At 43.0% G+C, this 23,850-nt stretch overlaps 1 protein-coding gene across 2 annotated transcripts in view; it reads right to left on the reverse strand.

Moving 5' to 3' along the window:
• Positions 1-2,392, reverse strand: part of UBP1 (upstream binding protein 1) — a 65,108-nt gene extending 62,716 nt beyond the window's left edge. For both annotated transcript variants that reach the window (XM_068982686.1, XM_068982685.1), the window contains exon 1: positions 2,280-2,392. In XM_068982686.1, the coding sequence (XP_068838787.1) occupies positions 2,280-2,392 (113 nt within the window). The remainder of the gene's footprint in view (positions 1-2,279) is intronic.
• Between the last annotated feature and the right edge of the window lie 21,458 nt (positions 2,393-23,850).

Raw genomic sequence — 23,850 nt, forward strand, 5'->3', positions numbered from 1 at the left:
AAACTGTCAGACTATTGAGAGAAACCACAGGTTTCCTTCATGCTATCTTCCCCCAAAGCTGAAGCAATCATTTCCTAAAAGAAGTGTTTAGAAATACCTCTTGATTTAAGCATTCAAAAAGCACAGGCAGTAAGCAGACTTCACTCTGAAAAAAATGGAAAGTTGCCTCCAGAGCAAATTTGTATCAACAAGTCGCTTTTCCAGTAATTTCAAGTTGAGCACCTCAAGTTTATTTCTTGAACTTGAGAGAAGAAATGAAACAGACAAAAATCACAAGCCTTACTTCCCTAGAACTCGGGCATGTCCTGCTTCCCTGATGCCTAAGGAGGTCACTGCCCTGCAGAGCAGAGACGCTTGGGCACTCCCAGCTCCAGGGCCGGGCATGGGAAGCACAAGGCCATCAAAGGAGGTCTGCAACAGCCCCAAGTTTTCTTCAGACCTTCTCTAGATCATGGCAATCTTGGAATCTGCCAAAGTTTGCATTTCAAGTGAAGGGCCTTGAATTTGCAAGAGGCAAGTAGTCTCCTGGCTCTTCTCAGATTTTGAGGACCCAATTAAATCCAAAAAAAAATAGACAGGTTCCTTAAAAGTGGTATTTGCCTTCAAAGGTACTTGAAAATTCAGAGTAAAAGACATACAGCATGGATCCACTAACTGAAGACAATCACTGGAAAAAAGTTTCCCCGTGGAAAGTGTTGTTGAAAGACACAAATTTACAAAGATGTCAGACATTAAGAACAAGGTAGTAAAAAGGTTTAATATCAAAACTCTCTTTCTTGGCCACAAACAAAATGTTCATTAGTTGGCTGAAACAAACGGTCAACTAATGAACCTAGTTCTGAAACAAACAGAACTCTAGAAATATAAAGAAGTCTCTCAATAACAGCTCACAATAACCCTCAATAAGCAAAGCTCTCAGCAGCAGACCTTCACTAACCATAATTGAGAATAAACACTGAATTTGCCTCACCTGCTCTCTTCTGCCTTGACTGCAAGTCCAGGGTCTCCAGGAGCAGCATGGCTTGTGTTCCCACTAGGGAATCAGTGCCTCTAGAACTGCTGACAGGAGCGACCTATGACTTTCAGCAGCTCAATTTCTTCAACAACTGAGACAGTTGTTCTAGAAAATAAGCCACCTCATCCAGAGCCCTCAGGCTGCACAGCTGCAGAGAGAGGAAGTGCCAAGTTCAGGAAGACCTGCACAGATCAGGTCAGGGTCACAGACTGATGACCTAAGGCTTTCCTCCAGAAGCTTCCACACCCTACAAACCATCGCCACCTTTCAGCTCAAGAGTTTCCCTTGAAGACTGAAAAGCCTCCCTACCATGCGAGGTCGGCTCTGACCCAGAAGTCTTTCTTCTTGCCTTTTCATTCTCCCTGTCCTTCCCTAGAGCTGCAGTGAGAAACTGGACAGCACTTTCAAGACACCAGGCATTAAAGACCATCTATGGAAAATCTCACATAATTCGCACTAAGGAAAAGCTGCCTAACCACTGAAGTTTACGCTTCAATCGGATGAACGTATAGTATGCAAACTGTTTTTCCATAAAAAGTGCGACAAAATAAAAATACAGAGCTACCATACTGGTAGGAAAAAACAAGCGAATTTTCTTCAGGATCAAGGCAAGAGACTAAGCTCAGATGTGTTTCAACCTCTCAAAATTAAACAAAATGAATGGCTGCTTGTACAGAGAGCAGAGACTAAACAAACTTTTGTTTTTGTGGTGCAATCAGTGCATCCTAAAGCCTTGTTCAAACGGAAACAGCCTCGGAGGGTATTACCCCCCAATGAAAAAAACCTCACCTTGAGACAATTAAAAAAAAACCTAAATTAATGTGCTATTTCTTCCATGAGGATACTTCCAATTATGATAAACTTACTACTGAAATAACAAGAGATTAAAATTTGTAACCAGGAAAGACCACAATGTAGAACAGAGTAGGAACTGATACCAAAACCTTGGAGAGTGTTTCCCAACACAAGCCCTACCATTTCGCACACCTTATTCCAGCTCTAAGTGGCTTGTAAATCATTTGCAAGGCGAGGTAGCCCCTTCCCCCAACTCGAGTCATCATAACAGCGGGGCGTATTTTACAGCAAAACTGTAGCCCTCAGGAGCGGCCCGCGGAGCCGAAACCTGCGGGGCCGCCCTCCGTTGCCCGCCACCGCGGTGGGCAGAGGCCCGCGGGGCTCCATGGCGCGGGCAGAGGCCCAGGGTCGTGCAGGCCTCTCCCAAGGAGACGGAGGCTTCCGCCCGCCCGCCCCCGGGCACTGGTACCTCATGCTGTAGGCGCCGGCGCCCAGCTCCTGCCCGATGCCCGAGAGGCTGGCGTCGAAGTCGTGCACCAGCCCGGACTCTATCACCTCGTCCATCTTGAGCACCCAGGCCATCTTCCGGCCTCGCCGCCGCCCGGCGCGCGGCGCGGTCTCCGCGAGCGGGGCGCAGGGGCCGGAGCTCCGCGGGCGCGTCCTGAGGAAGGGCGCGGGTGAAGCCTCCGGCGGAGCGGCGAGTGGTCACCAGCGGCGGCCCGGGCGGCGGCCGGGATGAGAACAGCCGGGGCCGCGCGGGCAGGGCACGGCCAGCCCGGCGAGCAGCTGCAGCGGGAGCGGCCGGGCCGCCGGCAGCGCCTCCCTCCCGCGGGCGCCGGCCCCGCGCCTCATGCCGCCGCCGCCGCCCACCCCCTGCGCCGCTAGCGCTAGCGCCGCCGCTGCCGCCGCCCGCCCCGCCCCGAGGCCCCCGGTCGCATCCTCCCCGGGAACGCGCGGGAGCGGGAGCGCAGCCCACCCGTCACCCTAGCACCAGCCTCGACCCCCGGCCCTCGGCCCGCCCACCCCGGCTGGAGCGCCCCGCCGCCCCGGCCCACCCCGCCGACGCCGCACCACCGGCCCGAAGGCTGGTTTCTACAAGGCTCCGGCTCGAGCTCGCTCGCCGCTTCCGCCTCCCGCGGCCCCGCCCCCGCGCTCGCCCCGGGCCAGGCCCGCCCCGCACCGCCCGGGGTTTCGCGGCACTCCCGACACTTAGCTGTGAAGGAACCGTAGGGCAGTGTCGTACGGCCCCGCCCACACGGCAGGTTCCCAGCCTCCGCGGCCTGGCGGCCTCCCTGCACGCCAGCCCGGGAAGAGGCGGAGCCAAAGGGCCGCCCGTTTCCGCACATCCAGAAAGGCAGGCTGATTGACAGGCGACCTGAACAATAATGGCAAGCGCCTGATCGAGGCTCCCGTGAGTCTCCGTGCCTCTATACTAAACCACCAATCAAAATCTTTTTCCTCTTGGGCGGGTTCTAGGACTGAATTTGCTGCCAAAATAGAGAATTCATTGGGCCGTACTGGAGGAAGCCGCCCTAAACCCTACTTCTGGAGGTTCTTCGATTTCCTGTGGTCTTTGTGGGTAGTTTCTGGGTTTTGCCCACTCTATAGATGGATAGTGGTTATGCGTCTTAGTCATTAGGGGGCTACTGGCTGTTCAGCCCCGTCTGGGGGCTGAACGACCGGTTAGGCCGAAAGTTTTGATTGACGTGAGTGTAAGCCAATCGATGCTCCCGAGAAAGGGCTCCGGAAAGTTACCTAGACTACTAACTACCTTGAGCAGTTTGGCTAGCTTGAGGTAGAAGGGTTCGTTCTCAAGCTGTTATGCTATTGTTATTGTTCATGGTTCTGGAGTTCGCTGGACATAGGGGTATTCCCATCCAGGGTCTTTCCTGTCGAGTCAAGGATACCCATATTCATGTCTATTGCTGATGCTGTGGACCCGGACCTCAGTTGGACTGCTAAAATACCTACACGTAGACTTTCCGTGTCTTGACATCCATACACCTCTGCAGCTGGAATCCAAAAGCAAGTTCCAAAAGACAAGTTGGAGAAGTTACTGGTGTTTTAGGACAAAGATTCTTTGCTTGAGCGAATTTTAGTCAGGCTCCCTATCTTCTCCTGTCCTATCTGTAAAATTCAGGCCTAGCAGGAAGGAGTCATTTTAGGAACCCTTTATTTCTGTATCTGATCAGATTCCTTAGTCTCCACCATCACCTAGGTAATATCTGATCACTCTCGCCTGCCTTCAACAAGAAACCTATTAGGTGGGTTCAACCAGAAACCCCCTTACCCTTTATGTTTCCTCTTCGTAATTTTCTATCCGCTGACCTCTGCCCTCCTCCTTGGCTCTGAATTCCCACTTGCCATGCTGTATTTGGGTTGAGCCCAGTCTGCTTGGGCTTTCCAGGTGGTGCCAGTGGTAAAGAATTCATCTGCCAATGTGGGAGCAGCAAGAGATGCAGGTTCAATCCTTGAGTTGGGAAGATCCCCTGGAGTAGGATATGACACTCCACTGCCTGGAAAATTCCATGGGCAGAGGAGCCTGGTGGGATGCTCCTTGCACTGAAAAGAGTCAGACATGACTGAGCACACATGTCCCAAGAAGGCTCTAGATATTACATCTATTTTGGGGCTTCAAAATCACTGGAGATGGCAATTGCAACCATGAAATTAAAAGACACTCCTTGGAAGGAAAGTTATGACCAACCTAGATAGCATATTCAAAAGCAGAGACATTACTTTGCCAAGAAAGGTCCATCTAGTCAAGGCTATGGTTTTTCCAGTAGTCATGTATGGATGTGAGAGTTGGACTGTGAAGAAGGCTGAGCGCTGAAGAATTGATGCTTTTGAACTGTGGTGTTGGAGAAGATTCTTGAGAGTCCCTTGGACTGCAAGGAGGTCCAACCAGTCCATCCTAAAGGAGACCAGTCCTGGGTGTTTATTGGAAGGACTGATGCTAATGCTGAAACTCCAATACTTTGGCCACCTGTTGTGAAGAGTTGACTCATTGGAAAAGATTCTGATGCTGGGAGGGATTGGGGGCAGGAGAAGGGGACGACAGAGGATGAGATGGCTGGATGGCATCACTGACTTGACGGACATGAGTTTGAGTAGACTCTGGGAGTTGGTGATGGACAGGGAGGCCTGGCGTGCTGCTATTCATGGGGTTGCAAAGAGTCGGACATGACTGAGCGACTGAACTGAATGAACTGAACTGAACTGAGGTGACTCAGGGGGTAAAGACTCTTCCTGTAATGTAGGAGACCCAAGTTCAATCCCTGCGTTGGGAGGATCCCTTGGAGAAAGGAATGGCTACCCACTCTACTATTCTTGCCTGGAGAATTCCATGGACAGAGGAGCCTGGTGGGCTAGAGTCCATGGGGTTGCAAAGAGTTGGACATGACTGAGTGACTAACACTTTGACTTCAGTCTTGTTGAGCCCCGTCTCCCCAAATGCAAAATTCCATTGCAGTGGTCCCTCTACCTATAATCATGGTCCGTCCATCTTTAACAATTATCATGGATTTTTTTTTTTCCTTAACACTTAAGGCCTGGGGCCAGAAACTGATACAGAGTCTTTATTCTGCATTGTATTTTATCAGTCATGGCTCTTTACAGCATTGGACCTTGTTTCTATCACCAGTTACATCCACAGCTGGGTATTGTTTTTGCTTTGGCTCATCCCTTCATTCTTTCTGGAGTTATTTCTCCACTGATCTCCAGTAGCATATTGGGCACCTACTGACCTGGGGAGTTCCTCTTTCAGTATCCTATCATTTTGTCTTTTCATACTGTTCATGGGGTTCTCAAGGCAGGAATACTGAAGTGGTTTGCCATTCCCTCCTCTAGTGGACCACATTCTGTCAGAATCAAGGCAAATTGGAAGTGGTCAAACAAGAGATGACAAGAGTGAACGTTGACATTGTAGGAATCAGTGAACTAAAATGGACTGGAATGGGTGAATTTAACTCAGATGACCATTATATCTACTATGGCGGGCAGGAATCCCTCAGAAGAAATGGAGTAGCCATCATGGTCAACAAAAGAAATGCAGTACTTGGATGCAGTCTCCAAAACGACAGAATGATCTCTGTTCATCTCCAAGGCAAACCATTCAATATCACGGTAATCCAAGTCTATGCCCCAACCAGTAACGCTGAAGAAGCCAAAATTGAACGGTTCTATGAAGACCTACAAGACGTTTTAGAACTAACACCCAAAAAAGATGTCCTTTTCATTATAGGGGACTGGAATGCAAAAGTAGGAAGTCAAAAAACACCTGGAGTAACAGGCAAATTTGGGCTTGGAATGCAGAACGAAGCAGGGCAAAGACTAATAGAGTTTTGCCAAGAAAATGCACTGGTCATAGCAAACACCCTCTTCCAACAACACAAGACTCTACACATGGACATCACCAGATGGTCAACACCGAAATCAGATTCATTATATTCTTTGCAGCCAAAGATGGAGAAGCTCTATACAGTCAGCAGAAACAAGACTGGGAGCTGACTGTGGCTCAGATCATGAACTCCTTATTACTAAATTCAGACTTAAATTGAAGAAAGTAGGGAAAACTGCTAGACCATTCAAGTATGACCTAAATCAAATCCCTTATGATTATACAGTGGAAGTGAGAATTAGATTTAAGGGCCTAGATCTGATAGACTGCCTGATGAACTATGGAATGAGGTTCGTGACATTGTACAGGAGACAGGATCAAGACCATCCCCATGGAAAAGAAATGCAAAAAAGCAAAATGGCTGTCTGGGGAGGCCTTACAAATAGCTGTGAAAAGAAGAGAGGCGAAAAGCAAAGGAGAAAAAGAAAGATATAAGCATCTGAATGCAGAGTTCCAAAGAATAGCAAGAAGAGATAAGAAAGCCTTCCTCAGTGATCAATGCAAAGAAATAGAGGAAAAGAACAGAATGGGAAAGACTAGAGATCTCTTCAAGAAACATAGAGATACCAAGGGAACACTTCATGCAAAGATGGGCTCGATAAAGGACAGAAATGGTATGGACCTAACAGAAGCAGAAGATATTAAGAAGAGGTGGCAAGAATACACAGAAGAACTGTACAAAAAAGATCTTCATGACCCAGATAATCATGATGGTGTGATCACTCATCTAGAGCCAGACATCCTGGAATGTGAAGTCAAGTGGGCCTTAGAAAGCATCACTATGAACAAAGCTGTGGAGGTGATGGAATTCCAGTTGAGCTGTTTCAGATCCTGAAAGGTGATGCTGTGAAAGTGCCGCACTCAATATGCCAGCAAATTCTGGAAAACTCAGCAGTGGCCACAGGACTGGAAAAGGTCAGTTTTCATTCCAATCCCAAAGAAAGGCAATGCCAAAGAATGCTCAAACTACCGCACAACTGCACTCATCTCGCATTCTAGTAAAGTAATGCTTGAAATTCTCCAAGCCAGGCTTCAGCAATACGTGAACCATGAACTTCGAGATGTTCAAGCTGGTTTTAGAAAAGGCAGAGGAACCAGAGATCAAATTGCCAACATCCGCTGGATCATGGAAAAAGCAAGAGAGTTCCAGAAAAACATCTATTTCTGCTTAATCAACTATGCCAAAGCCTTTGACTGTGTGGATCACAATAAACTGTGGAAAATTCTGAAAGAGATGGGAATACCAGACCACCTGACCTGCCTCTTGACAAATCTGTATGCAGGTCAGGAAGCAACAGTTAGAACTGGACATGGAAAAACAGACTGGTTCCAAATGGGAAAAGGAGTACATCAAGACTGTATATTGACACCCTGCTTATTTAACTTATATGCAGAGTACATCATGAGAAACGCTGGACTGGAAGAAACACAAGCTGGAATCAAGACAGCCGGGAGAAATATCAATAACCTCAGATACGCAGATGACACCACCCTTATAGCAGAAAGTGAAGAGAAACTAAAAAGCCTCTTGATGAAAGTGAAGTGGAGAGTGAAAAAGTTGGCTTAAAGCTCAACATTCAGAAAACGAAGATCATGGCATCTGGTTCCATTACTTCATGGGAAATAGATGGGGAAACAGTGGAAACAGTGTCAGACTTTGTTTTTTGGGGCTCCAAAATCACTGCAGATGGTGATTGCAGCCATGAAATTAAAAGACACTTACTCCTTGGAAGAACAGTTATGACCAACCTAGATAGCATATTCAAAAGCAGAGACATTACTTTGCCAAGAAAGGTCCGTCTAGTCAAGGCTATGGTTTTTCCAGTAGTCATGTATGGATGTGAGAGGTGGACTGTGAAGAAGGCTGAGTGCTGAAGAATTGATGCTTTTGAACTGTGGTGTTGGAGAAGACTCTTGAGAGTCCCTTGGACTGCAAGGAGATACAACCAGTCCCTTCTGAAGGAGATCAGCCCTGGGATTTCTTTGTAAGGAATGATGCTAAAGCTGAAGCTCCAGTACTTTGGCCACCTCATGCGAAGAGTTGACTCATTGGAAAAGATTCTGATGCTGGGAGGGATTGGGGGCAGGAGGAGAAGGGGACGACAGAGGATGAGATGGCTGGATGGCTTCATCGACTCGACGGATGTGAGTCTGAGTGAACTCTGGGAGTTGGTGATGGACAGGGAGGCCTGGTGCGCTGTGATTCACAGGGTCGCAAAGAGTCGGACATGACTGAGCGACTTTACTGAACTGATTCTATCAGTCAGGCAGCCACAAAATCAGATTGTTGGGTGGAGAGTTAAATCATTTCAGGATCATGTCTTAAAACTTCCAGAATCACCCTCTGGCCACAAATGTTTTGCATTCTTTCCACATGCAGGATAAACTCATCTTGTCCCCAGGCCCATGTAAAGTTCTCATTCCATTACAGCATCAAGTTCCAAAATCTTGTGAGGTCCTGGAGCAGATGAGGCTCTTGGATGTAGTTTCTTGGGTGTAATTCAAGTGGTTCCTCTCCATGTGAAGTTCTGTGAATTAAAAAGACAGCGGATCTGCACCAATCACTACCACATCCGTAGTGAGCAATGATGAGAGATGCACAGGAGACTGCCTCTATAGGCATTTCCCTTCTAAAAGGACAGCAATAAAAGGCACACAGTAGTTACTAGTCCATAAAAAGTCTGAAATCTAACTGGGTAAATACTATCAGTTCCTTGATTAGGACTCTGCCAACTTCCTGGGAATACTCAGTGGCTCTTTTCTCCATCCATTGGGCTCTTGGCTGCACCTTCTGAGTTATCCTTCCAGTTCCATAAAAAGTAGCCCATGTTTACAGCTAAATCGTTTTCTCAGCTGCTTCCTGTCCATAGTTGTGCAGAGGTCTGAAGACCTCTTTTCATATTGTACTGTCCCTGTCCCTTCCAATCTAAGCTGATATAATTCATTTTTAAACTTTGTAGGTCTTTTGAATCAATTTATAACCTACTCCAAGAAGCAAAAACTGCACCAACACATTGTGGGGGGAGGTGCAGCTCAATTGTATTGTTCTGGTTCAGTTTCTTATAAAGTCACAGTCATGACATTAGCTCAGGTTGCAGTTGTGAAGGCTTAACCAGGCAAGAGGATCCACTTCCACGCTCACTTGCATGACTGTTGGCCAGAAACCTCAGTGACTCAACGTTTGGGACCACAGGGCTGCTTGTTGTTGTTCAGTTACCCAGTAGTGACTTTGAGACCCCATGGACTGCAGCACACCAGGCCTCCCTGTCCTTCACCATCTTCCGGAGTTTGCCCAAGTTCACGTTCAATGGATTGGTGATGCCATCCAGCCATCTCATCCTCTGATGCCTTCTTCTGCTCTCCATCTTTCCCAGCATCAGGGACTTCTCCAGTGAGTTGTCTGTTCACATCAGATGACCAAAATACTGGAACTTAGGCTTCAGCATCAGTCAGTATTCAGCATCAGTGAATATTCAGGGTTGATCTCCCTTAAGATTGACTGCTTTGATCTCCTTGCTGTCTAAGGGACTTTCAGGAGTCTTTTCCAGCACCACAGTTCAGAGACATTAATTCTTTGGTGTCTGCTTTCTTTACGGTCCAGCTACACTGTCTAGGTTTGTCATCACCTTCCTGCCAAGAAGCAATCGTCTTCTGATTTCATGGCTGCAGTCACCATCCACAGTGATTTTGGAGCCCAAGAAGAGGAAATCTGTCACTACTTCCATCTTTTCCCCTTCTATTTGCCATGAAGTAATGGGGCTGGATGCTATGATCTTCATTTTTTTAATATTTAGTCTTAAGCCGGCTCTTTCACTCTCCTCCCTCACCCTCATCAAGAAGAGGCTCTTTAGTTCCTCTTTGCTTTCTACCATTAAGAGTGGTATCATCGCATATCTGAGGTTGTTGATGTTTCTCCTGCTTATCTTGATTCCAGCTTGTAACTCATCCAGCCCAGCATTTCTTAGGATGTTCTCAGTGTATAGGTTAAACAAAGAGGGTGACAGCAGACTCCTTTGCTGCTTGAATGTCCTCAAAACATGGCACTGGCACGTCCTGAGAGAGCTAATTCCTAGATAGACTGATAAGGAGTCCAGGGCCCTCAAGGAGGAAAGGGTCCAGGGCTCTCGTGGAGGAGAAAGGGGACTACGGCTCTCAAGGAGAAAGAGACAAAACCATCTTTTGAAGGGATAAATGTCAAAGAGTTGGTAGATGTATTTTTAACCAGAAGAGCCACATTCATCATTATCATTTAATAGGTTTTTGAAGGCACTAAAATAGAAGAATTAGATCAGAAATTCAAGGTATAAAAATGGAAAGAGGGAGGTTAAAATTATCACTGTTTATAGACTGTCTGGTCATATATCTGAAAATGTCATGGGAAGACAGTAAAAACTGAATAACATGGTGGCATCTAGGAACTAACTTATGAAATACAAAGAAACATGTGAGCAAAGACTTTTCTCATAAACACAAATGTACATTGAAAATTGAAAACATTCAGCAGTGTGTCCAGTCACTCAGCAGTGGCTGACTCTTTCTGACCCCATGGATTGTAGCCCACTAGGCTCCTCTGTCCATGGGATTTTCCCAACAAGAATACTGGAGTGTGTTGCCATGCCCTCCTCCAGAGGATCTTTTGGACCTGGGGATTGAACCTGCGTCTCCTACATTTGCACTTTACCACTAAGGCACCTGGGAATCTAAAAATACTACATCCAGTATTATAATGGTAGTTCTCCATAAGCTGACAGTAAACAATATGATTTCAATAAAAATAGTAACAAATATTTAACTGGACAAGCTGATTCTAAGATTAATATGGGAAAATAAATAAGCAAAAATAGCCCCCCCAATTTGAAAAAGTCAAATGAAAATATTTATAAACCTAAATATTTAAGAGTGTGCATTGGTGAATGAATAGATAGATAACAGAAGAGAATGAAAAATCTAGAAACAGATCAATATGCATATGGAAACTTACTGTGTAATAAAAACTGGCATCTCAAATAGTGGAAGAAAATGGAACATTCAGTAAATGATATGGGAATCAAGTTAACCATCTGAAAAACATACCAGAATAAATTATAAGTGGCTTTATTTTGTTTTTTTCCAAAAAGATTGGAAAGGATGGAAAAGCAAAATCGTAAAACACTAGAAGTAAATATGAGAACATAAAAATTTTAGTTATTCAGAGAGGAAAAGGCTTTTTAAATTATGACTCAAAATCTAGAAATTTTAAGAGGTGGATAATATTTAATAACCTAAAAATTATACTTTTCTTCCTAACAACCACTTCCATAAGCACATTCAAAGGAGAACAGGAAAATACTATTTAGGACTTACCACAGATAAAAAGTTTTACTTCCCTAATACATAAAGTTCCTATAAATAGATTAAACAAAATACTGTGAAAATGGCCTTTATACACTACAACTCCAAAGAATACACAAATTGGGAGTAAGTCTTTAGGATATACCCAAACAGAAACTTTCAGTGAAAAGAGCAACGAAATTGAAGAGCTACTTCCTGCAGGACAACCTAAAACCTCACCACTAGAATTTTATGTTGCCAGTAATGGTGAAGAATAGCCACATCTGGAGAAAACTTTGTTCTTGTAAAAAGGCGGAGGAAGCTGATACAGCTTTCAACATAAAGGACTGCTATAGCCATAGTCAGTGATCCCATACCTATCATTTTCTCTCAATTAGATGGGACCCTGGGGATCAGCTGAGGAACAACTGCTCTTAGCCTTCATCCAATCAGAACTTAGTGGCAGCTAATGGCCAGGAAGACAGCTGGTAAACAGGAAGGACAAGCTTCTGATGTAGAAAATCAGATCTTTAAGAAATGTTCACATTTGAGTGCTGGATTAAAAAGTGCTACCTGCTTGGAATTCTGCACAGCAATTAATTTTTACTTGAGAAAAATGAATGATAGATAGCATGATTTTCAAATGCTCACAAGTTAGCATGATTTTGAAATGCTTCTGTGTGATGGGTCTTAGGCTTACGCTTAACCATTTCAAAATATGCATGCTTTCAGACTCTGTTAAGCAGTTCATGGGGGCTAGTGAGTGAATGCTTGTGTCCTCTCAAAATTGCAAGTGATAGTATTAGAAGGTAGAGCCTTTGGGAGGTGATGAGCTCATAAGCTCCCACAGAGCTCCCTAGCCCTTTCTGCCACGTGAGGACACAATGAGAAGTCTGCAACCCATAAGACAGCCCTCTCCTGTCTATGCTAGACCACTATTCTCAGACTTCCAGCCTCTAGAACTGTGAGAAATAAATCCTGGTGTTTATAAGCCACCCAGTCTGTGGTATTTCATCAGAGTAACCTGGAGAGATTAAGACAGTGGGATGCTAGGTGTCCCTTTGGGACATACTGAGGTTTTGGGAAAGTTACTGAGCTGCAGTGTCAGGTTTTGCTGTACAACCAGCCATTTCAGAATTTACTAGCATAAACAACCAGCATTTACTTGTCTCATGCTTCTGTGGGTCAACCAGCTGGGCTCAGTTGGGCAACTATTGTGAGCTCAGCCAGTCTTCCTCATGCCACTGCAGTAAACCGTGGGATGGCTTTGCTGATCTTGGCAGGGTCTCTCCTACACCTGGGGTTTGGCCAGGAAAACTGGGCTGACTTGAGTTTCAATGTATGGCTTCCCACTCTCCTGCAGACTAGCCCTGCTTTATGCCCATGGCGGTTGAATGGGTTCCGAGAGATAGTATAAGGACTTGATCAGCCCAGAACTTGAGCACCATCACGTCTGCTGAGATCTCTTGGCCAAAGCAAGTCATAAGGCCAGCCCTCATTCAAGAGATGGGGAAACAGACTCAATCTCTTAGCAGGAGGCGATGCAAAATCACAATTATGTAGAGATAAACGCTGACAAGGAGCAAAGATGATTTTTACTAGCTGGTTCTTAAAATGCTTCAACATAATAAAATGCACTTTTTTTTTTTCCAGATTCTGTTAATGGGGAGGGATTGGAAAACTGTGGCCATTTTTGTAAAAATCATTAAGAGATACCAAGGGAACATTTCGCTGAGCACAATAAAGGACAGAAATGGTATGGACCAAAAAGAAGCAGAAGATATTAAGAAGAGGTGGCAAGAATACACAGAAAAACTATACAAAAAAGATCTTCATGACCAAGATAACCACGATGGTGTGATCACTCACCTAGAGCCAGACATCTTGGAGTCTGAAGTCAGGTGGGCCTTAGGAAGAATCACTTCGAACAAAGAGAGTGTAGGTGATGGAATTCCAGCTGAGCTATTTCAAATCCTAAAAGATGATGCTGTCAAAGTGCTACACCCAATATGTCAACAAATTTGGAAAACTCAGCAGAGGCCACAGGACTGGAAAAGGTCAGTTTTCATTTCAATCCCAAAGAAAGGCAATGCCAAAGAATGTTCAAACTATTGCACAATTGCATTCATCTCAAATGCTAGCAAAGTAATCCTCAAAATTCTCCAAGTGAGGCTTTAACAGTACGTGAACTGAGAATTTCCAAATGTTCAAGCTGCATTTAGAAAAGGCAGAGGAACCAAAGATCAAATTGCTAACATCCGTTGGATTATAGAAAAAGCAATAGAATTTCAGAAAAACATCTACTTCTGCTTTATTAACTCTGCCAAAGCCTTTGACTGTATGGATCATAACAAACTGTGGAAAATTCTTGGAGACGGGAATACCAGATCACCTTACCTGCCTCCTGAGAAACCTGGATGCAGGTCAAGAAGCAACAGTTAGAACCACACATGGAACAATGGACTAGTTCAAAATTGGGAAAGAGTACGTCAAGGTTGTATATTGTCATCTTGCTTATTTAACTTATATGCATTAAAATCATGCAAAATGCCAGGCTGGATGAAGCACAAGCTGGAATCAAGATTTCAGGGAGAAATATCAATAACTTCAGATATGCAGATGACACCACCATTATAGCAGAAAGTGAAGAGGAACTGAAGAGCCTCTTGATGAAAGTGAAAGAGGAGAGTGAAAAAGTTGGCTTAAAACTCAACATTCAAAAAAACTTAAGATCATGGCATCTGGTCCCATCACTCCATAGGAAATAGATGGGGAAACAATGGAAACAGTGACAGACTTTGTTTTTTTGGGCTCCAATATCACTGCAGATGGTGACTGCAGCCATGAAATTAAAAGATGCTTGCTCCTTGAAAGTGGAGAAGGCAATGGCAACCCACTCCAGTACTCTTGCCTGGAAAATCCCATGGACGGTAGGCCGTAGTCCATGAGCTCACTGAGAGTCCGGCACGACTGATGTGACTTAGCAGCAGTAGCAGCAACTCCTTCGAAGAAAAGGTATGACCAACCTAGACAGCATATTAAAAAGCAGAGACATTACTTTGCCAACAAAGGTCTGTTTAGTCAAGGCTAAGGTTTTTCCAGTAGTCATGATGTGTGAGTTGGACAATAAAGAAAGCTGAGTGCCAAAGAATCAATGCTTTTGAACTCTGGTGTTGGAGAAGACTCTTGAGAGTCCATTGGACTGCATGGAGATCCAATCAGTTCAACCTAAAGGAAATCAGTCCTGAATATTCACTGGAAGGACTGATGCTGAAGCTGAAACTCCAATACTTTGGCCACCTGATGGAAGAACTGACTCACTGGAAAAGACCCTGATGCTGGGAAAGATTGAAGGCAGAAGGGAATGACAGAGGATGAGATGGTTGGATGGCATTACCAACTGGATGGATATGAGTTTGAGCAAGCTCCAGGAGTTTGTGATGGACAGGAAAGCCTAGCGTGCTGCAGTCCATGGGGTCACAAAGAGTTGGATGCGACTGAGCGACTGAACTGAACAAACAGGTAGGTAGGAAAATATTTGAAATACTTCAAGTCAGCTGGACAAAAAACTAGCAAAATTTGTTCCTGAAACAGTTAACAAATATGCTCATTGTGAGGTTGGTAGATAAAAATATAATTATGTAGGATTTGATAAAAGCCCTTTGCCTCTGAAATGAGAATGTGAGAACCTCCCTGGTGGTCCAGTGGCTAAGACTGTGCTCCCAGTGCAGGGAGCCTGGATTCAATCCCTGATCAGAGAACCAGAACCCAACTAAGAGCATGCAACAAAGATCGAACTAATCCTGTGAGCCGCAACAAGACCTGGTGCAGTCAAATAAATATTAAAAAATAAAATAAAATTAGAATGTTACCTTCCTGATTCTGTATTTGCATGGGAGCATGCCTTTCAACCAGACTTTGAGAACTGGAAGTATGTCACTAAGAATATGAACACCATGTATTGAAAGAATGCATAACCACAAGTAAGGGTCAGGTACTCTTCTGAACATGAGATAGTAGGTTAGACGGTGGAGCTAGATATGGATTTGAATTCCAGCTCTGCCAATTATTACTGTGTGATCTAGTTACAAAACCCCTTTACCTTAGCTTCTTCATGTGTAACATGGACAGAACAGTATATGTTCTTTATGGAGTCATTATGAAGATTAAATAATACATTGATTGAGCTTGAAACTCTGCACAGTTCATGATAAGCATTGTGTGTTTGCTCTTGTGTGTAATCTCTGAAGAGTCTCTGACGTATCCCGTCAACAAGAATGAGCTGACTACTGTGTCCTGGATAAGCAGGCAATCCAAGCAGAGACATCTGTCATGGTGTCTTTAACCAACAAAGTGTCATAAAAGCAACAAAGGATGAAATGCTATTTGCCCATATGTCAATGTGGACAGTTCTACAGCTTATAATCAGTCATCTCACTGAGATGCCCCAGACACATGGCAGTTTCTTGAATGTTTTACTCTGTGATGAATGACTGAAAACATTCTAACCTAGAGAACTGTGTGGGTCTGGTAATCCATATGCTTCTAAATGCCCTTTATCTAAAAAAAAAAGAAAAAAAAAAACCCAGAACAGGTAATTTTTTTTTCCTCCTAGGCAAATTTAATATTATGCTTCTCCAAATTACCTTAAATCATTCTTATTTTTTCTCTATGTATTTAAAATTTTAACTTAGAGGAAATTTGAAAGAACACAAAAATGATCACCTATGTATTCTTTAGTGATATATGACTATTGTTAATATTGCATTTGTCTCTTTATCCACCTATTATTTGCTTAAATATGTGAAATTAAGTTGCAGATTTCATGACATCCCTACATAAATACTTCACAATGTATTCTAAGAGTAAAGAAATTCTCTAACAGAATTATAATATCTTCATTACATCCCCAAGTTTTTAACTTCAATTAAAGAAGTTATTTATTTTCTATTATTATATATCATTAATGTATATTATTTTATTCATTTCTGAATCTCTCCATTTGTCCTTAAATTGTTTATTATAGTTTTTTCTTTAATCCAGAATTCAGTTAAAGGTCACAATTGCATTTATTTTTAGTCTTTTTTTTTTTTTTGGCCATGCCAAGACCATTGCAGGATCTTAGTTTCCTAACCAGGGGTTGAACCTGGGCCACTGCAGTGGACCTCCAGATTTTCAAGCTACTGCAATTTTGGAGATGTTTGCTAAAGCAATTAGCATGTCTGTATAACCACATGTCCAGCTCCCTGTATTAGCTTCTTAATACACTGTAACAAATTCCTGGGTGATTAAAATAATGCAAATTTATTATCTCACAGCTCTGGAAGTCGTAAGTCTGAAACAAGTATCACTGGACTAGAGTTAAGGTGTTGGCAGGGCAGTGCATCCTCTGGACATTCTAGGGGAGAGGCTGGTTCCTTGCCTCTTCCAGCTTTTGGAGGCTGCCGGCACCCCGTAGCTCTCATCAGTCCAACCTGTGGCCATCACACCTTTCTGACTCTGACTCTCCTGCCTCCTTCTTTCATTTATGATGATTACATAGGGCCCACTTCCAGGATAATCCAAGGTACCCTCCCCAGCTCAAGATTCTTAATCACGCCTGCAAGTCTCTTTTGCCATATAATGTAACATATTCAGTTTCCCAGAACTAGGACTGGACATCTTTGGAAGTCACTATTCTGCTGCTGATACAGTAAAATTACATATCTGAAGGTGGGACATGAAAATATTTAAACGCATTCTCTCTTGGTTCATTCGAGCCACTATCCACTCCCCTTCAGTGTGCACTGTGCATGTCCATTACACATTAACCAGATCCCTTCAGAAAACACACGAAGGCCACCCACCCAAGAAATGCCATTTCCTCCCAGTGCCGGCAAGCTTAACTCCTTAGGAGGTACATTCCTTTCTCAGTCCTGTAAGGGGTCACAGTAATCCACCATTCGCCTTGTTGGATTATGGAAACTGCAACAGGTTAGTTCCTTTGATCTACAACCCTTTGTCGCAAAAATTCATATAACTGTGCTTTGACCACCAATGAATGGGAACAGTCCTCAGAGCTTTCTGAAAGTGTGTTTCATGGGCTATAACCCTCAGGGTAGCTCGAACAAAACTTTCTATTTCCTTCTTAGAGTGACCAATCATTAATTTTTACATTGACACTTCCACACTTCACTTCCTTCACCTCTTTGCTTGATATTCTGCTCTCTGAAGTCTTACTGCTGGTCTTTTTAAGACTCCTACACATCCTCACCGTTTTCATCCCCCTCCCTGATTTTTTTCCCTCAGTCTTCATTGTAATCTCAAGCATGCTATATTTTTCTTATCTTTTCTCTTCAACTAGAATATAAGTCTGTGAGGGAAGCCATTTTTCTCCAGTTTTCAGTGCACAAATACCTAGAGCAAAGCTTGACATTTCAATAGGTGCCCAAGCACTTAAACAAATGACTCAGGGTTGTAGTTAATACATTTGTACATAGATATCCTATAAGAACATGTAATGTAAAAAACAAACAAACACGCTGCTAACTGGCAAGATTTAAAGTGGTGTCCATAAACTGCTTGACGATTGCTAAAAGGATTCTGAAATCAAAGAACTATGCGTTGTAAGTAACATCAGTGCTATTTATCATCAATACCTCTAGATCAGTGCTTCTCATACATTAATATGCATATGAACCACAAACCATAACACACCTGGAAGCTTGTTAACAAGAATGCAGAATGCAGATTCTGATTCTGGAGGTCTGAGGTGAGGCCTGAGCTTCTGCACTGATGAGTTTCTGGGTGATATTATAACTGCTGGTCTATGAAACAGCAAAACTTAAATGATGTTAAAATCAGAAATGTCAATGGTAACTTCTTTTGCAGGAAAGGTGTTAAAACCGAGATCTAAGGACCTAAAGCAAGAATCAGTGTGCCCCAACTGTACCATTACGGATTACTGGTGTGGTAAGGGATTCTCTGAATTCAGATATCACTTAGATTGGTGTTTGTAATGCATAAATACTGGCTTAAATACACAGGGAGGAAAAAAAAAAGGCAGACTAGGTCAAGGAAGCAGAGGAAAAGATAAGAAGGCTTACTTTTTTGTAGGGATTAAGACTTTAAAAATAGAAATATATATGAAGTCATACCCCACATCTCAGTACTCGTTTGCTTTCTTCAGGTACCCCTGTCTTTATATTCCCGCTTGCAATCGCGAATGAACCCTTTCCCCCCAAACTGTAAAACCATATCATGTACATGTGTTAGTTTTTTATTGGTTTTTCTTTTGCCACCATGAACACCTGAAGTGCTTGTGTAATGCATTTACTTTTTAAGAAAATCAAAGTGGCAAAAGTATGTGGCTTGAAACATCTACTACAAATATACTGGAAGATTGGGATTGACGTATTGACTGCTATATACAAAATAGCTAATAAAAGACCTGCTATATAGCACAGGGAACTCTATGCAATGCTCTGTAACGGCCTATATGGGGAAAGAATCTAAAGAAAGAGTGGATATATGTATATGTATAATGGATTCACTTTGCTGTACAGCAGAAACTAATGCTGTAAATCAACTATGAAAAGTGAAAGCGAAAGTCGCTCAGTCACGTCTGACTCTGTGACCCCAAGGACTATACAATCCATGGAATTCTCTAGGCCAGAATACTGGAGTCGGTAGCCTTTCCCTTCTCCAGAGGATCTTTCCAACCCAGGGATCAAACCCTGGTCTCCCGCACTGCAGGCAGATTCTTTACCAGTTGAGCCACAAGGGAAGCCCTGTAAATCAACCCTACTCCAATAAAAAAATTTTTATGAACAACAAAACAATCCAATAATAAAATGATCCAACAAAACACAGTCTGTCCTAATCTCCCTTCTCATGAGGTGGCCACTTTCCAAAGCACACTTTCAACCTTTAGCAATGTCTCCTGATACATAGTTCTAGACACTATCTATCTATTCACTTTTAAGGGAAGGTGAGGTTTCAATAGTCTATATACCTCCCACCCAATCACAGCTAACGCAGCTTTTTGGTGAAGTTAGCTTTTATTGTTACCATCATGATGTGTAGTAGTAGCAGCAGCAGTAGTCGTCGTCGCTCAGTCGTGTCCGACTCTTTGCAACTCAGAGGACTGGAGCCTGTCAGGCTCCTCTGTCCATGGAATTCTCCAGGTAAGAATACTGGAGCTACCTGGGAAGCCCTCATTATGTATAAATATTCAAAATTAAGGATATAGTATATTAGGATACATACTTCGCTTTTCATTTGCTTGTCAAATTACCTACATCACTCCCACACTGTGAGAAAATTTCTTCCCAATATATTCATTCATTACATGCATCCCCCCTTTCTCTTCCCTCTTTCCCTCCTCTTCTTGGAGACATTCCCCTACCACACCTGTAGGAGCTTACTCTACCTGTATTCCGTCTGGGCTGGCTATCCCCCCTTAGGGCTACTGTATGGCTTCTTTCTGAGTCATCTCTCACCAGCCAGGCTTGAAGACAGGCAAGCAAAGGGAGGAAGGGCAGTAGGAAAGGATGATGGAGTCAGAAGGATTAGTCTCAGTGAGATGTTAGGTAGGGCTGGAGCTGGCTGCCCTGCCTAGTCACACTGGGTTACCAAGCATGTCCAAGACAAATGTTTGGGGTGAAATTTTCTTGTTTGGTCGCACCACGGAGCTTGTGGAATCCTAGTTCCCCATCAGGGATCAAACCCAGGGCCCCAGCATTGGAAGTATACAGTGCTAATCACTGGACTGCCAGGGAATTTCCTGTTTGGGTTGAATCGTAAGGCCTCATTTTATCGATGCTTCCAGTATGACAGAGGATATGGAAATTGCATCCTCTTCTTTAGTAACTATGAATATTATTTTTTACTTATTTTGAGAACTTCTGTACTTCCATAGGTGAGATGTGTGCATTTTTAGAAACTTTCTATGCACCAGTTATACAAACTATATAAGGACTATTTTTGAAATGCATAGATGCTTATTGATTTTAAGACCTTAAAAGGCACCAATAGTCACAAAATTGGGAGAAGACCTTACAAGTGTTCATGTACAATTAGAGTACTTATAGCACAGAGATTGGGTAAATAATACATCAGATGATACCCGTGTTGTATCAGAGTAAGAACAGAGTAGGCAAGTTGAAGCAACTTACTTTTTAATTAGTTTTTATTGGAGTATAGTTGCTACTCTGGCCGTAGTCTGAGTTTAAAACACAGCTTGAGCTACACAACTTGGGCAAATCAATTAACTTCTCTAAGTCTTAGTCTCTATTCTGTAAATTGGGGATGATGATGATAATACTTGTTGTGTAAGACTGGAATAAAAAGTTAATGCATCTAAAGTACTCAGCACAAAACAGGACACACAGGAAAGAACAATTAGTACTATACATTTTCATGCTAAAATCTAGAGCAGCCAGTCAAAATGTGAAAACACATAGAATGATTTTATTGTTTTTATGAGATTAGGATATTCCAAAGACTCACTGAATTAATTTACTTATGTATTCATTTATAAAATAAATATTAAGACTTCCTATGTTCAAGTGTTGCAGACAGTGTTACAAATATATAAATGGTTTTTTAAATAAAAGGGCTTATGCAGCATTTCAAAAGCCAAATTTGTACTGATAGATGAATGGATAAAGAAATGTAGTAGATACACACAATGGAATATTATTCAGCCTTAAAAAGAAGGAAATCCTCGTATATGCCACAACACTGATGAAACTTGGAGATGTTATGCTAAGTGTTTAATAAGTCAGTCCCTAAAGGACAAATACTGTATGATTCCACTCCTGTGGAAGTACCTAAAGTTGTCAGAAACATAAAAACAGAAAGTAGATGGATGGGTGCCAAGGGCTAGGGGGAAGGGAATTAGTGTTTAATAGGAACAGAATTTCAGTTTTGCAAGATGAAGTTCTAGAGATGTTATACAACAATGCCAACACTAACTGAACCTAACACTACTGAACTGTATACTTAAAAATGGCTACCATGGCGAATTTAATGTTACATGCTTTCTTTTTGACAATTAAAAGCAAAACAAAACAAAACTTTTTAAAGCCCTGCAATTAGCAAATGAAATGCTGAGTCTATGATGGTTAGGTGGAGCAGCTCAGATCCAAGGAGGTGAAATGACTCAGCAACAGCCCAGGGTGGCAGCTTGATCACTGTGCCCCACCTGCAGTTGTAAAGGCCCTTACTTGTGGAGCTTCCGACTGTGTCCAAGAAACAGGCATTATTTCATTTAGTCTCACAATATTCTTATGTGCTAAGTGCTACTGTTTTTGCTGTTCTGTGGATGAGGAATTGGCAAAGTTTTGAGAGACGAAGTTGTCCAAATGCTGGAAAGAGTTGACTGCACTTGAGCACCAGCTCCTCTGTAAAACTTATTCTCTGCTACTATCCTCTTTTGGGAAGATGAGGAAATCTGGGACAGATGCCAAGTAGCTAATGCAACGGCAGAGGGTGAGGGTGGTGACGAGAGGCAGACGGTGGCAGATCTACCTATGGTATGAACCTTAAAGGTAGGACTTAAGACAAAGTGGGCCCGAGTCCATATGCCAAATTTAGAAAAACACATCAGCACTGAAGTCAGAACCACTGAAATCAGTGTATGAACAGAGTGAGTAGAGAATGCGAGAGACAAAGCCATGATTGACTTCTTGCAACCTCTGTGGCAATACATGTCACTATGCAACTTTTGAAAGAGTTGCTTCCTACAATAGATAACTAATGAGAACCTACTGTACAGCGCAGGAAACTACTCAATGCTCTGTGGTGACCTAAAGGGGAAGGAGATTCAAAAGAGGGGCTACACGCATATATATAGCTGATTCACTTTCCTGTACAGCCGAAACTATCACACCACTGTAAAGCAACTATACTCCAATAAAAACTAATTAAAAAGTAAGTTGCTTCAACTTGCCCACTCTGTTCTTACTCTGATACACCACGGGTATCATCTGATGTATTATTTACCCAAACATCTTTACAGAGAGTCATTTATGGTAATCAGGTTGTGAATAAAGTTCTTAATCACTTTTGTACTTGGACCCCATCTTAATGATCATTATTTTTTTGTTATTTTTATGTTTAGTTCAGTGTTACTAAGCATATTCAGTTTTGCAACTATCACCAACATCCATTTCCAGAACTTCATCACTGCAACATATAATCCTGTGCCTTCATTTAACACTGACTCCCTCTTCCCTCCTCCCAAACCCCTGACAAACACCACTGTATTAAAACTTTCTGTCTCCAGGTACCTCATGCAGGTGGAGTTATACAATATTTGAATATTAAGTTTTTAACACTTTTCAGCAAACCTCAAGGCTATTCTTCGGTGTCTTCTCGGTCATCCACACTGCTGCATACCTAGAGAAAACCTCACTGTATGGAAATTCTCTGACCTCAAGAGCTAGAAATCAGTTCTTAGAAATAAAAATCACCATTTTTCTTACAAGAGCAAAATGCAAAGGACCACCCTAGCACCCAAGCAGAGACATCAGAATGGAATAGGTGGCAGGAGAAAATGAACAGAAAATAGTTTGGACAGAATTGGGGATCAACGATTTGTGTTGAATGTTTGGCATGTGAGCTCATATGTATTAAAGCATGGGAAATTTTATCCTAAAATTCAGCTGGAAATGAGTTCTGGATTCTTCATTTTCTATTCAACATTAGTGTAAAAAACTGATTCAGCGTTTTTAAACTGGGCTGTATTGCCAGCGCAGCTATCTACGGAAACTCCTTTGCTTTGATGCAAGGTTCTCATCCTGGACATTACTAACATTTGGGGCTGCATACTTGTTTTGTTGAGGGGGGGTTGCTGAAGGGGGCAGTCCTGTGTAGGTAAGATGCTTAGTAGCATCTTTGACTTGCACCCACTAGATGTCAGTAGCACTTCCTTACCAAGTTCTGACAACCAAAAAAGACTCAACACTGCCAGATGTCTTCCAGTGGGCAAAATCATCCCAGAGAACTGTGGTTTTAGGAGGATGGAGAAGAGAAAGCACATTTCTTGCTTTGTTGAAGTAACTCAACTGTAAGTCTCTACTTTGACCTGAACTTTGATAAAAATTAGTTATAAATCTGGTTATAGACTAAAACCAGCAAGCACTCTCTTTTCGCACTGACTTCCAATAAAATAGTAGCTCAGATGGTAAAGAATTTGCCTGCAATGAGGGAGACCTGGGTTCAATCCCTGGATCAGGAAGATCCCTTGTAGGAGGGAATGGCTACCCACTCGAGTATTCTTGCCTGGAAATCCCCTGGACAGGGGAGCCTGGCGGGCTACAGTCCATGGGGTGGCAGACAGTCTGAC

This window comes from Capricornis sumatraensis, chromosome 10, assembly GCF_032405125.1.
Source record: "Capricornis sumatraensis isolate serow.1 chromosome 10, serow.2, whole genome shotgun sequence".
Lineage (NCBI taxonomy): Eukaryota > Metazoa > Chordata > Mammalia > Artiodactyla > Bovidae > Capricornis > Capricornis sumatraensis.